This window comes from Vipera ursinii (assembly GCF_947247035.1).
Source record: "Vipera ursinii genome assembly, chromosome: 4".
NCBI lineage: Eukaryota > Metazoa > Chordata > Lepidosauria > Squamata > Viperidae > Vipera > Vipera ursinii.
The window spans coordinates 66,651,172-66,669,369 of record NC_139514.1 but is presented as its reverse complement, the minus strand read 5'-3'; the positions used below and the strand labels follow the sequence as shown (position 1 = coordinate 66,669,369).

Genomic DNA, 18,198 nt, shown 5'->3' with positions numbered 1-18,198 from the left:
TTGCCAGCAATGGGGTAGGTGCAGTTTTCTGATGACACATCCAGCCTGTGGGCCAGCACTTTGACACCCCTACTCTAGGTGTTCACTGATTTGTTGCTTGATTATCTTTTCCAGAATCTTCTCAGGTATCAAGGTTAGCCTCATAGATCTGTAATTTCCTGGATCTGTTTTTTTAATATGTGAACTATATCAACTCTTTTCCAGTCCTCTGGTAGTTCCCAGGTGCACCAGGATCTTTGAAAGATATAATTCAGTGGTTCTGAGATCACATCTGCCAGTTCCTTCAGAATCTTGGGGTGTAAACCATCTGGTCCTGGTCATTTGAACTTGTCTACAGTAAACGGGTGCTCACTTACCATTTTTTTGCCTTTGTTAACTTGTGTTTCTGTTTTTACGGTACTATTTTTGATAGGTTGGGCTGTTTTTCCCTTTATGTAAAGACGGATGCAAAAAACAAGTTAAGAAGTTCTTTCTCCCTGTTGCCTGTCACCTTCTTCCCACTCTCTCACTAATGAACCAATTGTTTCCTTGGTTTTTTTCTTGTTTTTTACATGTTGAAAGAAGCTTTTTTTGTTATTTTTTTACTTTTGTTGCAAGCCTTAGTTCATTTTGAGCCTTAACTTTCTTCACTTCATCTTGGCAGATTCGGGCTATTTGCTGATATTCTGCCTTAGTTATGTGCTTCTCTTTCCACTTTTTATACTTGTCCTTTTTGTCTTTCAATTTATCAGAGAGCTCTTTTTGTAGCCATGCTGGTTTCTTTTGAGAGCTATTATTTTTCTTTGTTGGTATTGTGCTAACCTGGGCTTTTATAATTTCATTTTTCAAAATTTCTCAAGCTTCTTGAGTTGTTTTCCCCTTAAGGATTCTCATCCATGGAATCCTTGCAAACAAGTTTATTGAAACTAGCTCTTTTAAAGTCCAAGATTCTAGTTTGACTATGTTCTATTGTTTGTGTTTGCATAATGTTGAATTCCAATATTGCATGATTACCCCCCCCCAAAGGTTCCTGTTAGTTCAACACTTTCTATCATTTCATCTCTGTTAGTGAGAATTAAGTTTAATATGGATGATCCCCTACTTCCCTTTTCTACTTTTTGGGAGATAAAGGTGTCTGCTAGGTTTGTTAGGAATCTGTTTGATCTTCCACTTGGTGCAGTTTCTCTCCCAGTTGATGTCAAGGTATTTAAGGTCCGCAATTACTGTTGTGATGTGCTTCCTACATATCTTAGTTAACTGACTAGCAAAAACTTCATCTATTTTCTCTGTTTGATTGGGTGGCCTGTAATACATACCTATGGCAATGTCATTTCCACCCCCTTAATATTGACCCAAATATTCCAGTTCAAAAAAAAAATCAATGCACTGAACAAAGAATTTCCATAAAATCTCATTTAATCTTATTTTACAAATCACAATACATGGGACTCTTGATACAGATTTATAAAATGACAATTTACCAACATAACAGAAAGAGAAAAAGGAATTAGAACCCGGATTTCAGGTCAATCAATGCTGAACTCATTTTTTAAAATAAGATTTTAAAGCGTCTTTGTTTTCAAGGCTCTGACTTTTAATCTATATTGTAACAATTCACAGTAAGTTTTTCAAGTGAATAAAATCAGAACCCTATTAAACTATTCCAAGTTTCAAATATATATAAATTAGAAACACTACTTGTCCTCCTGTTGGATTCCCACAATGCTGAAGCTAGTAGCTATACATCTTTATTGCTAGAAAACCTCTAAGAGAACTAGAAAGGTCTAATAAGAAAACTGGGACAGAGCCTGTTCAGCCTTAGATTCAGGCTCAGTAACTGTTGTCATGCAAGAGACACTTCCAGACAATCAGGGTCCACTTCACACTGGAATCTCAACAGTGCAACTTTTTCCTAGGCTGTAGTTGGGTTTTGAGTGGCAATGTTGGGCCTGCTCTTCACAGGATGGGACAAGATGTTGGCAGAACAAGGGCAAAAACTTTTATTTAATTTCATTTTTAAAATAAATATATTATTATTACGCCCAACATATTTCATCATTTTTACTTTCTGCCATGTTGAAGTTACACTCGAGTACATTCCATGACACAGAGACTACTACATCCAAGGGAAAACGATGTGGACACACAAAGAAACCAAATATTCCTCCTAAAATATTCATTAGGACAGCAATATCTGATGCAAAAGAAAAGTTTCTTTGCTGCAATAATAATGCCTCATCAGCCCCCCATCTCACAGTATTTTTATTAATCTTTCCTACCAATTTCCATGGTACACATGCATTTGCATGTAAAAATACTTATTCCCACAAAAGCATTCAGAATGGCATGCTGATAAAGAATTGCCATGACCGTGGACTTGGGGTGTTTCAAGGTCCTACAGCCTTTTGTCCACTTTAATTATTTAAGCTAGTGTCTATAAATCATGACACTATAACACTGCCTAGACCTCTTTGTTACAGCACAATGTCCTACACTCTTAGGTTATGACTGGAAATCAAGTTTGTTTTGTAAAACAATAAGGGCTAACACTGGTTTATTACATGAATGCTGTGAGGACAAAGAAATTAGTTCCATGATTTACTTTCATGCTTCAATGTAAAACACTCATCAAGATGATTTGGTCATTTTAACACATAAATCCTAATGTTAAAATCCTGAAAGATATCACAGTGATACATTTTTGATTAGTGTGCTTGTATCAATGTTAATAAAAAAATATACATGACTGATACAAGTATTTGGATGCATTATTAAATCTCTAGTCTGAATGTTCTTTCCTGATATGAATAAACACAATTGTAGGACCTTTTGGGTGTCATGGCAATACTTTTAAGTCTCCTATTTGATAACAAATAGAAGCAACTTTAAATGTAGATATTTAAATGATAAATATTAAATGTTTATATCTGATATGATAAAGTCACCGTGTGATATTTCATGTAAACTTCATAGCTCCATGAAAAGAGAAATACTAGAATTCTATTATATAACCAAAGATGGATATTTCAGCAGGACACATATCTCAGCTATTCAAGAACACTCAGTGCAATCCAATGCATGTTTATCTATATGTGAGTCTTACTGTTTTTAATGCTTGTTATGTAGTAATGGTACTAGGATTGTGAAATCAGGCTGCAAGCTTACATACCATTATCTGATAGTATATTTTACTGAACTGAACAAAACCCATTCCAATACACATGCATAGGATTGCACTATTAATGTACTATGAAAATAAGAAATCCAGCTATAATTTTGTTACAAGTCCTTTTCAAAAATCACACATATATTATGTAAACACATATACATTCCTTTGCCTTTAAAAGCTGAAATCTTCACTATCTGTATAGAGATGTAAACACTGCTTTGATATAAGTCATTTGGTAAGATGCCAGTATAGAAACCATTCATCCCAAATTTGCAGGCTTACAATTGTTTAAATGAGGTTAATATCACATAGTTCTCTTTGCATATAATAATATAATTTTCTCTTGTTAATTTTTATTTTATCCTTGTTTGCTCTTAGATGATGCCTGTTCTGTCAACCCAAGATGTGCAAAATTGGAGATAAAAGTGGGTGTTTGAGTGACTTTAAGCAAAGTGAATTCTCAGAATAATCATAATATGCAATATTAGTTAAAATAAAGCTGCCTCAAACTCAGTGTGGTTGTTACATCAAGCTGAATCAAATCAGATCAAAATTGAAGATTTTGATGAGCAAGCAGTTAATATGTTGAAAGACTGACCTCTCATGCAGACATGTCAAACTCAAGGCCCACAGGCCAGATCCGGCCCATGATCTGGCCTGCAAACAGACTAGTAGGAGGAGGTGACTTGAGTATGTATGTATTGGGGGGGGGGTTGAGCTGAAGTGCAGCACCAGACAGGCCTGGGGGAGAGTCAGCTGGAGCTGCAGTGTTACTGGGGCTTTGCTGAGGCCCCAGGATCGGTGTGCGCTGCTCCAGCTGATTGGGGCTTCCGGCAGCCTTGGGGGGGTGGCTGGCAGCCACATGCAGTCTACAGGGGAAGAGTCAGCTGGGGCAGCCAGGGCTTAGCGGGGACCCCAGAATCATTGCACGCACCTCCATCTGATGAGCACTATGTGAAAAGGCCAGCCAGGCAATGAGTGAACGCATGGGGGAGGAGAGGAGAGGATATAAAAGGAGGGGTTTTGGCAGGAAGGAGGAGGAGTGCAAGAGGAAGAGAAGGCAATAGGGAGATGTCAGTGAGGCAAGCCTGAAGGAGAGAAGGGGACAGCCACTGGCCCTTTGAGGGTAACCATAATGCTGATGCGGCCCTCAGTGAAATTGAGTTTGACACCCCGGCTCTAGTGGATAAATAGGCCTCATTATGATAGCTACATTTCTAAATTCTGGACTACAACTAGTTCCAATCCATTTTTGGCAAAAGAAGGCACAAATCATTGCAAAGACCAGATTTTTCTTTTTAAATATACCCTTTGTACACAAACATATGATTCAGCTTGTAGTTAATTTTTGGACATAAGATTGCATAAATAATTGTATTTAAAACAACACACATTAAGCTGCTTTAAGAGAAACAACCCCCCTCACCCAATAGCCACATTCATTTCTGGATATATGCAATACAAATATTTTAAGAGTCTATGACAAAAGACAATTTAAAAAGTCTTAACTCATGAAACCTGTAAACTGATAAACAATTTACTTATGGAAAATATCATTAAAATAGTACCACTATGAACTAAACTGCCTGAGTTTTCAATTTGCCTGTGAACGTGAAGCAGAGAAGATTTTAGCACAATAAGAAAAATTTCAGTCACAACCAGTGCCATCTCAAGAAAGTGTATCACATAAAAATTTTGTTCTTCACTGGAATTTGTGTTGTGCTATTAAATTCTTGTGCTAGTTGTCCAAACAAAGAAATGTAGGCAGATCTTTTAATCATTTGGCACAAAGTTATTTTGTTTGGGGCTTAAGTCTCTGTCACTATGAATTAATACAACATTCCATCCAGAATTCACTTTGATTGAAGAGCTTTCTTTATATCATTAATTTCCATCTAAAAAGAAGAAACACAGATTAAATTACAGCCAACTAGTTATTTTATCAAGCATTCACACGCTTTTAATCCTCTGTTCAGTTCAACATGCAACATAATTTAATGTGAGAAATTATTAAAGGAAATAAAATCAGTATGTATAAACTGACACAATATCAAAAACAGGAACCCCACAATGAGAAATCATTTATATTAGTTTGACTTAAATCACGAGCATATTGAAAGAGTTTTAGGAAGGAGACAGATAATAAGGGGAAAATCTGACACAAGGTATCCATGGCTAGATTTTTCTTTTCTTTTTTAGTTTAAAGGAGCTGCTTGGAAAAGGAATATTGGAAGAAATTTTGAAAATATTTGCCCATGCTGTGTTTTCCACACAAACTGTTCTATAAAACTATTATTTGCCTATCCAGAAAAGCATACAGAAAACACCTACATATTTTCTCTGTATAGAAAACAAGTCCTATCGGTTAGAAAATAATACAACGATGAAAGTTTTATCCAAATGAAACACTGACTTAAATTTTACTGATTTTTAAGCCTCTCAAAATGCTTTTGGATAATATTTTCTTGGCAATTATAAAACTTCCAATATTTTTCTGTTTTATTTCCTCTTTTTCCTATTTATTAAAAATTGTTTTATATTATACAAAACGTATTGGATTATGAGATACAAGGTTTCATTAAAAGTCCATTCAATTATAAAGCTGATTCATTTATTCATTCATATACAAGCACCTGTAACCGTAGCCGAATCTTTTTTTCTTCATCTAATTCAGACAGCAATTGCTTAATTTCTTTTCTAAGAAAAAAACCACAAAATTTTAATGACTATATTTCCAAGGGAGCAATGCATTTTTCACAGTTCATATCAATATAAGTTATAATGTAACTATATTATACCAGTTATAAATTTTTCTAACTTTTTTCCCCTAAAATATAACTTCTCTAATGCAATTTCAGACTTTACTTGGCCCTTACTGCAGAAATCAGAACTTAGAAGAATTTTTAGTACTATATTCAATAAAGGCTAAATTAATCATGAACCCAAACAGACACGAAAAGAAGCACAAAAATCCTTTAAGATCATGTAAAAAAAAATGCAAAAATTGACTTAGTCATTCTGGTTCTTGAGTACATGTATAATTAATTACAGGAAATAGGAATTTTAACCAGCTTTCTAATTTCTAAGTATTTTGTAAGAATTAGAACAATTCTATGTACATATTTAAAAAATTGGCAAATAGAACTTTCATTTTCTTTCCAGTATATCAATAATGTTTAAATTCAGCCTTAAACTTTAAGATCAATTAGTATTTACAAATGCTGAAAATGCTGTTAGGCAGCCAACAATGGCAACAATTATGTACAAGATATATATCAGCACATTTGAGGATACCACAATTAAATACATACTGTATATAAAAATATTGGTGGGAGAAAGTGCCTAATTTACTTTCCAGAGTAAAACATTTAGTTGATCCCAGGTTGGAGAAAGTTTTTTTTCTGACAGTCCTGTACTTATAGCCACAATAATGATAAAATAATACAAATTCAATATAATTTAATAATGTAAATTCTCCACCATTCACTTCTGTCCAGAGATGTTAGATGCAAGTTGGGATATGAAAAAATCTGAAGTACACTGATTAAATCCTTATTTATTTATTGCTTATTTATTTCTCACCTTTAATATTTTTATATATTATTTATAGGTTATTTTGCATATTTTGCATTAATTAAGTACAGCTTTTGTTTTTCTTTTTGTATGCTGTGTAAGGTCAAATAGTTTAATACAGGAGATAATACAAAACTGTAATAAACAGAAAAATTATGCTGTGGAATACAGCTGTGAAAGTCTTAAATTTATAGTCTTTGCCTGCAGTTCTATTTTTATCTAACAGCCTAACTGAAAAAGATACAGTTGAACAAGTTCACTGATAAAGTTAAGGGAATTAACAACAACAAAAACTCATATTGTGCTACCTGATTAATACAAGGAAAAATATTGGAACACTCACTTCTGCTGGTCTTTCATTGTTTCAATGATAGTGCGTAGCTCTTTAACTTGTAACCTTAGTTCTTCCAAAGCTGCTTCACCTTCGCTTGAGTGATCAGTCTTTAGCTTTCCTTCAGTACTGAACAAAGAAGGGGAATTTGACCTGTGACCTGTGGTTCCTACTGCAGCCGGATGAAGTACAGATGAAGAAGATAAGGATGAAGATAAAGCACTTCCACTTGTTATACCTCCTGGCTTTGTAGGCAAAGAAGCTTTGTTATCGGACACCTGTGAAACAGATAACAAAAACATTTGGAAACCATGTATTTGGATCAGCAAGCTATAATTATCCAGCTGTGTCTTGTTTCAACTACTTTAGATGGTCATAAAAGAGACAGTGTAATTTTCTCACAATTCTAATTATTGTTTTATCAACAAGCAAGCATGATATTGAGGCAGACAATCGACCATGAGAATGTTGGGCGACTTCATTCTGAATTGCTTTTTCTGCCTCAAAAGAATGCCAAAAAAAGAAGGGGAAAAATGAGAATATGAAAAAAGAATATGTCTTGTTTCTAGTAGAAATAAAAATTAATAGTAGAAATAAAAATTAAGGCATGACATTGGGGTTTTTCTTTTAAGCTATCGAATTTAGCTAACCATTTTGCAGCAGAGATGCTTTAGAACTACCATTCCACAGTTGTTTGACTTTTGTAATTGAAGAAAGTATAAAATGAATGTGAAGAACATGCTTTACAATAATAAATTCTAAGTTTCAATCCCAGTAATCTCCATGTTGTATGTTAAACATATTTTTCAGGAATCTGAAGATGAATAAAGAGTACGGTACTTTCTATTCTTATTACCTTACTATGCTTCTGGAACTATCATTCCACAGTTATAGAAAATTGTAAAGATAAGTGTACAAAACACAGAAACTAAGATTTTAAGGAAAAAATAATTGCAACATGAAAAGAAATATTTGCCTGCCAGCTAAGCATAAAATTGAAATCTATAATTTAACTCAAGAGAAATTCAATGTGAATGGATTCTATTCATTTGAAAAAAGCAACAATCAATGTCTACCTGAGCAGAAAATTTCTGTTCTCAGTTATCTTGGGCGACAACATTTTGCTTGCTATATAATTTGTTTTGTCTACTTGAAGGAGAGACAATAGTACAGTCCCTTCCTAAATATGCCTTTTCAGTGTTGAGCTATATTAATCAATTACCATTCTGTCTTTAGCCATCTTTTGAAGGATGTGATATACCGTAAATGAAATTGATAAAAAGAGCCCACTTTCAGCCAGAAATAAGGTCTGGACATGGGACAAAAAAGGCAATGGTCACTCTGGTCAATAATATTTGTCCTACTTGACTTCTCCATAGCAATCAATCTTTTTATATTTCCTACCAAGGTTAATGGTAAGCTATCTAGTTCTACAGTGGTTCTTCTCTTTCATAAGTGGCTGCAGTAGAGTTGGAAGAATAGCAAATCTTGAATAAATTGTCATGGTTTTATTAAGATTCCTTGTATTCTGAAAGAGAAAAGCATGAAGATGATATAGGATTTGATTCAGTCAAGATGCACGTGATTTTTTTGTTTTTGCTTCATCTTATTTGGGAGGTGGAAGAATTGTTGGAATCAGAAGTTGAAAATCTACAGTAATATTCTCCAGTTTAACACCTTACAGATGGTGCTAGGATTCCAGTTTCCATGTTCACCGGGAATGCTGGGAACTCTTGTCCCAACAAATTTGGAGAATGTTTGGTTAGTGAAGAATGGAATATAGAAACTAGAATGTATATTAACTGCTTAATGTTTATGTTAATTGTGCCTCAATATAATAATAATATTGACAAAATCACCACCAGTCAATTTCAAAAGGGAGCTTCACTTGGAACAGCTTACTTCCTGTGACAATGCCTTTAACACCATCAAGCAATATCTGCCTATTCAAGATCCTTGGGAAGGACTTGATAGGTGGATAAAAATGCCAAATCCAGTTTAAACATCTGGCTGCTGACTTTGTGACCATAATAATAATAATTGAAAGTTTCTGGAAAAAGAAATTCACTGTTATGTCAATTGCAACTGGTGCTCTCAAAGTGATACCTAAAGGATTTCTCAAAATCTGGACATACTGAATTGATCAGACCTGAACATCTTAATTTCTCAACAAAACAAAACAAAACCCCATGCTGGTTGGAACTCCCTATATTTTAGACGCTAACTTAATAATGTTTAAATCCTTGTTTCAAACTTAATTACGTTTCCACTAATCTTAGACTGGGAATCTAACAGTAGAATGCCCATACATTATACTGTGCTGTGATGTCTGTGCTATGCTATACTATCATATATTATTATAATTATCATATTTCATTATATATATATCAAAATCCAATCACTAACAAACATTTAGATATATAGTAAGACAAGCACAGATATAGCAATGAATTTGGCCTAGAGAGATGTGCCACAGTAGCAATAAGTTGGGGAAAAATCATAATCAGTAATGGAATTGAAATGTTGAATGGCTAACCCATCAGGAGCCATCAGAATGAAGCCTACATTTTACAGTTGGATAACATCAAATGTGAACAAGTAAAAATATGATTAGTACAGAACACATCCAAAGAGTGCGAAAAGTGCTAAAGATAAAATTAAATGGTGGTAACATCACCAAAGACATCAATACCTGGGCCAGGGCTGTAATATGATACTGTACTTTAATTATTAACTGGACACAAGGTGAACTGGACTGTTTGGATCAAAAAACAAAAAAGCTGATGACTATTCACTATGCATTACATCTCCATAGTGATATTGATAGTTATACCTGCCCACAGAAATGAAGGCAGAGGTTCACGAACTAATTGTTGAAGAAGAAAAGCATAAATTGGCAAATTATGTAAAAAAGTCAACAACTGACACAAGTTAAAAATTGTAGGTTTGTACATGTACATGATTTTTTTAAATATAATTATGTAATCAAAACATGGATAGAATGCAGGAAAGGAAAAGGATTACATGGTCAATTTCTACAAAAGGTTGGAGGGAAATGGATAAAAATAAATCTTGACAATTGCTTATAATTGGAACATTAACAAAAGAAACAAGGCGTGATTTTGGTTATGCAAGAGCAAGATATTCAAATAAATATAATCAAGGCTAGGATTGAAAAAAATATTAAATGATAAAGTACAGGTAGTCTTAGAGTTATGAGTGTAATGGAGCCTGCCCATTCCACTCATAACTCGAAAACTCAGAGTGCATCTCGTACCTCAAAGAAGATCACTCCCTTGCTTGTTAAAACGGCTCTTAAGTGCACATGAGATATCTCAGGGTGGGGAAGGCCATAGAGGGCCTAGTGATGGTACAGGCCCCCAAAGCCTCCCTGACCCACTAAGATACTTCATGCTTCCCCCTCCTTCCTGCGGCACCAGACTCACCTTCAAAAGATCCATCTCCTCTTTGCCATGGTTCCTGCTGCTGCCTGGATCTGAGGCTGTGGGATGCCAGAGGCCTTCTCCAGGCCACTGACACCAGACATGGGCTGCTGGAGGGCTGTGGAAGTGTCTCTCAGCTTCAGATCTGGGCAGCAGCAGCCTAAAGAAGGCTGCCGGCACTTGGATCAGGTCGCTGGAGAGCCGCAGAAGCGTCCCCCGGCCTCAGATCCGGGCGGCAGCAGCCTGGAAAAGACCTCTGATGTCACGATCCAGCCTCCATAGGCACGTGAAAACATCCCCCAGCTTTGGTTCTGTTCTCTGTTGCAAAGAACAGAGGCCTAAGGTACCATGAGATCATGCAAGATCAGTATCGTGAGATCTCATGCCACTGATTTTGCATGATCTTGCAAACTCACCAAAGGCCTGGAGCAGCCAAGAAAGTGAAGGATCTTGAGCTTCACAGTATGAGTACTGAAGGGCTAGGGAGACCCAGGGCAGGGGTGGGGAGGGAGGCAATAACCAGGGTAAATGTTGCAGAGCCTCTGCGGTCACTTGTAAGGGTGAACGACTGCCATGGTGCTGCAATATTCGTAATTTCAGGACTTGCTCGTAAGCACTAGGGGGCGCTTATCCCGTAACTTCAAACAAGTGTTAAGTGAATGCTTGTAGCTCGGGGATTACCTATACCGATTGTGCAAAGAAGCAGAAGAAACAGTAGATCATAGCTTTTGCAAGAAGACCATGCAAACTGATTATAAAGAAAGATAACACAATCATCAAAATGATTTACTGGAACATCTGTAAAAATTATCCTGTACCAGTAATGAAAAATTGATGGGAACATGTAGTTGAAAAAGTAGTAAAAACTGAGCAAGTTAAACCATCTTGGGATTTCCAAATAAAAACCTATAAAGTCTCATAACACAACAGATATAAAAGTCATTGAAAAGAAGAAAGTGTGGATAATTGATGTAGAAATAGCAGACAATAGAAAAATAGAAGACTAAGACTTGGAGGACATCACTAAGTGTAAAGATCTGAAAATTGAAATTGAAAAATTACAACATAAATTGGCCATGGTGGTCCCAGTAGACACTGGGTGCCATGCCAAAAAATCTTGGATGGTATTTAGAAAATTCACAATTTTCATCTGTCAATTACAAAAGACCAGAGTGCTTGGATTTGCACAAATACTATGCTAATACATCAAGACATCCTAGGTTCTTGAGAAGAACCTAATGCATATGAAGGCCAACATCACTGAAGAACTGGCAGCTGTCATTTCACATTTTTGTCTATAAAATAATAATATAATGCTACATTAAGAACCATAGGTACCACCCTTGTTGAATGTTACATATACCTTAAGTAACTTACAAGTGAAATTGTAACAGTCTTTGCTTTCTTTAATGGCTCAGCTACTTTATGTGGTAGGGAAACTTGTTCTTCTTTCTCATCTTCAGGACTTGGTGAATCAAAAAAATCAGGACTAGAAAGTGAAGACTGTGGAAATAATATATTCTTTTATTTTCAAGTATTCAAAACATGCACTTACTCTATAACATTTCAGTATTGCTGTAATTAATCTGAAAACAAAAATAACTATTTGTTGTAAATGTAATTGTAATTAATCTTGAAAACAAAAATAATCCTGTTAGTTACACCTCACGTACTTTCTCATTAGTTGCATACTTACTAACATTGACTGTGGCAAGACACTGATGTAGCCTTCCAACTATGAACTGTTTCCATCAAATCACTACCAAACTACTGAAAATAAATCCCATCCAGCACTGGTAGTCCTCAACTTATGACCACAAATGAGGCCAAAATGTCTGTTGCTAAATGAAACAGCTAATAAAGTGAGATTTGTTCCATTTTATGACCTTTCTTGCCACAATTGTTAAGTGAATCACTGCAGCTGTTAAGTTAATAACATGGATGTTAAATGAATCTGCCTACCCCATTGACTTTGCTTGTCAAAAGGTCACAAAATGTAATCTCAGACCCTGTCATAAATATGAACCAGTTGCCAAGCATTTGAATTTTGATCACGTGACCCTGGGGGTGTTGGAATAGTCATAGGTGTGAAAAAAATGGTCATTAAGTCACTTTTTCCAATGCTGTTGTAACTGAACCATCACTAAATGAACTGTTGTAAGTTGAGGACTACCTATAGTCCAAAATCTTCTGTCATCACTGTTTTTAGGGCGGCCCGGCAGGCCACTTTGCAGGCCAGATGTCGCCCATGGGCCTTGTGTTTGACATTGTATTATATCCTCTCCTCCTCCTTTTCTCTTTGGTGCAGGTCCATCTGACTCCTCTTCCCAAAGCTGTGTTTTTTTTTTCTCTCCCTCTTCCACCAAAACCTCCTCCTTTTATAACCTCTCCTCTCCCCTCTCCTCCTTTTTTCCTCCGGGTGTGCACTGCGGCCGCTTCAGCTCATTCCCCTCCCCAGGATAGTTGCATACCACCAGTTGAAAAGCCCTGCCTTAGACCATGATTATTGAAAACTGACAACATGATTTCTTGGCAGTTTTGAGATGGACAACAGATGAAAATTAGTCTAATCCCTACAAGTAGTCCTTGGTTTATGTCCATTCATTCAGTAATGGTGAGAACTTGTGATGCTACTGAAAGAGGGGGATTTATGACCCACAGTTTCGTTGTGGTCATGTGATTGTGATCCAGGTCTTCGGAACTTAGCTCACAATTACAGTGTCACAGCAAACCATAGTCATTTACTGTAATTTCCAACATTCCTGCCAGCATCCCACAAATAAAATCATTGGGGAAACTGTTAGGAAGACAGATGTTGCAGTCATGTGAGTTCTCCACTTAATGCCTATGTGGTCCTCATTTAACAATAGCAGACAAAAATGTCAGAACCGCAGTCACTAAGTGCCTCAGTCATGTGATGTCATGTTGTATGCAAGTGTTGCTTAGCAACAGTAATTCTGGTCCCAATTATCCTTGTAAACTGAGGACTATTTGTATTATGAATAAAAAACTAATTAAGAATGCCATATAGGAAGTTAAAATAAGCAGATGCTACTTACAGATGTGAATGACTGTGATGGAGGCCTTCTACCAGTAGCTTTTGGTCTTGTAGTAGTTGGATGGCTGAGCTTCTCTGCAACTGGTACTATGGAATCAAACCCTTCCAAATCTTAAAAAAACATGAAAGACAGGCAAATATATTAATATTACAAATACTATGAAGAAACTTTTAAAATTTAATTTCTATATTATTTTGCATTACTTTAATATTATCAAAGTGAGACATAGGGCGGCATCTGTAAGTATTTATTTATTTTAAAGAAAATATTTCTGTCCGATCTTTAGTTAATGCTAAACATTATACATCTGAAAACCATTAGATAATAAAGTATTTGAAAACTAATTTAAATACAGGTAGTCCTTGACTTACAACCGTTCGTTCACTGACAGTTCAAAGTTACAACAGGACTGAAAAAAGTGACTTATGACCGTTTTTCACTTTTACAACCGTTGCGGCATCCCCATGGTCACATGAGCAAAATTTAGATGCTTGCCAACTGATTCTTATTTATGATGGTTTCAGTGTTCTGGGGTCATGTGATCACCTTTTGTAACCTGACAAAGTCAAACATTTAACAACCATGTTACTAACTTAACATCACAGTGATTCACTTAACAACTGTAGTAAGAAAGGTTGTAAAATGGGGCAAAACTCACTTAACTTTAGCAAAAGAAATTTTGGACTCAATTGTAGTCGTGAGTCAAGGATTACCTGTAATTTATTTAGAGATAATAAAAGTGTTATTAAACTGGATTTCATCTAAATTAAGAACAGATAAAATAAGATATACCTCCAGTTTTATTCCTAAGTAGATATTTAAAAATAATTGTTATAATGAAACATATGCATGTTTTAAATCTAATATTGCAGTAAGATTATTTATTAATTTAATAGCATTTTAGAAGAAACGATGAGAAATAGTTCAGAATTTCAAGCACTTACAAAATATAAAAGTAAATGAAATTCACATTTTAATTTTAAAATTGCTATTGTTTCCATTAACTCCTCTTTCCATACTCTTATGTAATAGATTAAAATTTCAATAATAGCTTCACTTTTGAAAATGTCTAGTTAGGATTTATAATTGTTTCCTTTTTTCCCAATGAAAACAATAATTCTTTCCATAGATCTGTTACCGAAATCTTGCCACTGTATTTTTGACCCTGCCCAAAAATGAGGTTATAAGCTCATTCTTGCAAAGATAAGGTAATATAAAAATGCATTTAAAGAATCTCTAATTAAATTTGTCTTGCTGATTAGCCTCTGATTAATAATCTTCAAGAAACATTTTGCTTTGGTACTGTCACAATTTGCCAGCTCAGAATGATGGAGCACAAAGTAATCCATAGATATAACCTGTTTCATATTTGTTTGCTTAGGATCTCTTGTATTCCATTCAGATGTATTATGGTGTTAGTGTTAATGCTGCTTTTTAATTTAAAAGATTTCTAAGGCTACCAAACTCAAATAGTGTGACTTTGGGTGGCATATAATAAACCATAAAAGGAAAAAATAAAATACACAAACTATATATTTATTATACAGCAGAAGGTAATTCCCACTTAACTGGTCCCTAATACTTGGGAGCCCTAATACCTGGGAGCCAGTTTGGTGTAATGATTAAGGCATCAGGCAAGAAAGTGGGAGATTGTGAGTTCAAGTCCTGCCTTAGCCATAAAAGCCAATTGGGTGACTTTGAGCCAGTCCTTTTCTCTCAAGCTAACCCCCCTTTTGTGGGGAAAATAGGGGAGGAAGGTGTGATATATATGTAAACAGTTCAACAATAATTCATCGACAAGGTATAAACTAAAGAAGCCGTCTGACAGGAAAACACGCGGGAACTTTGACAGCTGTCAAAGTTCCCCGCACAGCGCAGGCGCCACCACTGACAGCTCGCGGCTGTCAAACTCCGGACCATGAGGAAGCCTGAGCTGTCAAAGCGTCCACCGCACAGCGCAGGCGCAACCACTGACAGCTCGCGGCTGTCAAAACACCAACCATGCGGAAGCCGGAGCTGTCAACAGAAGACGGTGCGGATTGGTCCCTGTGTGACACGGCGCCAAATTAAACACATCTGATTGGTTCTCGCTACCAGCTGCCGGCTATAAAAGCCGGACAAGTTATTCTGTGTTTGCCTTGCTCTTAATAAACCTGTTGTTAACTAGCCTGTCGTCCCGAGTGGTCCTTAGGCTACTTCACTGGCGACGAAGGTGGGATCGCTCCGGAGCTGAAGTCACGGCCGAGGAAGAGAGTTCCCGGCAAGAGCTGTCACGGAAGTTTTAACTTCCATCGGAGCAACCCAGGACCGGACGACATGGCAAACTTCGGCCGTGTGAGGGAATTCGATACCTGCCATCCCGAGAGATGGCAATCACACCTTGGCCAGGTCGAGGGATTCCTCCTCGTCAGTAAAATCACTGACGACAGAGCAAAGGCCGCCGCTCTGCTGTACATCAGCGGACCTCCAGTGTACGATGCAGCCGTCGGCTTGTTCAGCCCGGTGCCCATCACAGAAGTCTCCTACGCGGACCTGGTGGACCAGCTGAACAAGTACTACATGCCGGCTCGTTCAGAACTGTACTGGCGGGTGCAATTCGCCCAACAGAAACAACGGCCGGACGAGCCCGCTAACGAGTTCATCGCCGGGGTCAGACACGCCGCACGGAACTGCTGTTTCCCCGACCTGGAAGACCGCATCAGAGACCAGGTGGTGATCGGTCTGAGGGACGAGAGGCTACAGAAGAAACTAACATCCAAACCTGACATGAGCCTGGCAGAGCTGACCAGAGAGATCATGGCTTACGAGCACAGCCACAAGAAGAAGCCGGCAAACACGACCCCAGAGAGCCCCACGACCGTCTATCAAGAAAGCGCAACCTTCAGCGACAGCGGAGAGTCGGTGGATTTCACCGATGGAGAAGCCCTGCAGCGCAGAATGGAGCGCCGGCAGCCGAGGAGAGGCGACAAGTCGGACCGCCGTAGGTCCAGGAACCCCCCTCCGCCGCCACCGCGTTACGAGCAACGAGCCGCCTGTGCCAGCTGCGGGGGCAATCATGCCCGAGGAAGCTGCCGCTTTAGAAACGCAAAATGCCACAATTGTGGGAAGACTGGCCACATCAAGCCGGTGTGCCGCAGCAAGGGCCGGGACAACATCAATGATGTGGAGACAAACTCCCCAGGTAGGCCGGCTGCCCAGGCCAGCAGAAAAACCCCACCAGGGCCCCTGGTAGAGACAATTGACAGGGTAAACAGCATAAGCTCCAAAGTTAAGATTTGGGTCAAAATTCAGGGGGTGCCCTGCCACATGGAAGTGGACTCAGGGTCAGCAGTCTCCTTAATTTCGCTAACAACATACCAGGAGATCTGTCAGCAAGGCCAAGAACAAATTCCCCTAAGACAAACCCAGGTTCACCTAGCTGATTTCCAGAAAATCCCCATTCCTCTGGAAGGGAGAGCTAAGGTCGTAGTGCAGTATAAGGGGTTCCAGGGTCCCTTAGAGGTTTTAGTTACGCCAGGGAACCGTACCAACTTGATAGGGCTAAACTGGTTCGGCCCACTAGGAATCGCCTTAACGGGGGTAAATACCATTCAAGCACCCAGCCTGGAAGCCGTTTGCGACAAGTATGCCGACGTCTTCGATGGCACTTTAGGAAAGTATACCGGTCCCCCCATTTCCTTGCAGCTAAATCCAGCAATCCAACCAATTAAAATAAGAGCTAGGAGGGTACCCTTTGCCCTTAAAGAAAAAATTGAAAACGAACTTGATCGCCTCATAGGACTAGGGGTGCTGGAGCCAACAGAGGGGGGAACATGGGAGACCCCTATTGTCACCCCAATTAAACCTAATGGTGACGTGAGAGTGTGCGCAGACTATAAGGCGACACTCAACTTAGCCCTCAGCCCCCATGCTTACCCGGTGCCAGCGGTAAGGGACGTATTTGCTTCCATCCGCTCTGGCGCCATTTTCGCCAAACTTGATCTCACGCAGGCGTATTTGCAACTGCCTGTCACTGACGACACCGCGGAAGCTCAGACTATTGTCACCCACCGCGGTGCCTTTAAAGTAAAGAGGCTCCAATTCGGCATATCGGCAGCCCCGGGTATCTTTCAGGGTATCATGGAGAAGACCCTGAAGGGAATACCCGGGGTCTGCCCCTATTTCGACGATGTTCTCATCGCCGGGGAAAACGAAGCTAGCTTAGCTGACAGGCTGTCAGCTGTGCTGAGCCGGCTCAGAAAAGCCGGCCTCAAACTTAAGCGTGAAAAGTGCTCTATTGGAGTCACATCTACAGAATTCCTAGGGTACAAAATTGACAGCCAGGGCATCCACCCCACCACAGATAAACTAAAGGCTGTTCAAACCGCACCCAGCCCTAGGAATAAGCAAGAGCTTCAATCCTTTTTAGGATTATTAAACTTTTACCATGCCTTCATCCCCCATAAAGCAACTATTGCGGAGCCTCTGCATAGGCTCCTGGACAAGGGCACAGCTTGGTCCTGGACCAAGGAACATGAAAATAGTTTCCAATCGTTAAAAAAGATTATCTGTCACAGCTCAACTATCACCCTTTTCAGAGAAGACACCCCTATAGGCATCGCTTGTGATGCCTCTCCCTATGGAATCGGGGCTGTGTTAAGTCAC

The 18,198-nt window shown here is 38.3% G+C and overlaps 1 protein-coding gene across 3 annotated transcripts in view; it reads right to left on the bottom strand.

The window, feature by feature from the left end:
• Positions 1–1,395: 1,395 nt before the first annotated feature.
• SH3KBP1 (SH3 domain containing kinase binding protein 1) overlaps positions 1,396–18,198 on the bottom strand; it is a 147,477-nt gene continuing 130,674 nt past the window's right edge. For all 3 annotated transcript variants that reach the window (XM_083362944.1, XM_083362945.1, XM_083362946.1), the window contains 5 exons: positions 13,555–13,664; positions 11,873–11,998; positions 7,065–7,330; positions 5,782–5,845; positions 1,396–5,043 (listed from right to left, as the gene is read on the bottom strand). In XM_083362944.1, the coding sequence (XP_083219070.1) occupies positions 5,002–5,043; positions 5,782–5,845; positions 7,065–7,330; positions 11,873–11,998; positions 13,555–13,664 (608 nt within the window). In that variant the 3' untranslated portion in view covers positions 1,396–5,001. The remainder of the gene's footprint in view (positions 5,044–5,781; positions 5,846–7,064; positions 7,331–11,872; positions 11,999–13,554; positions 13,665–18,198) is intronic.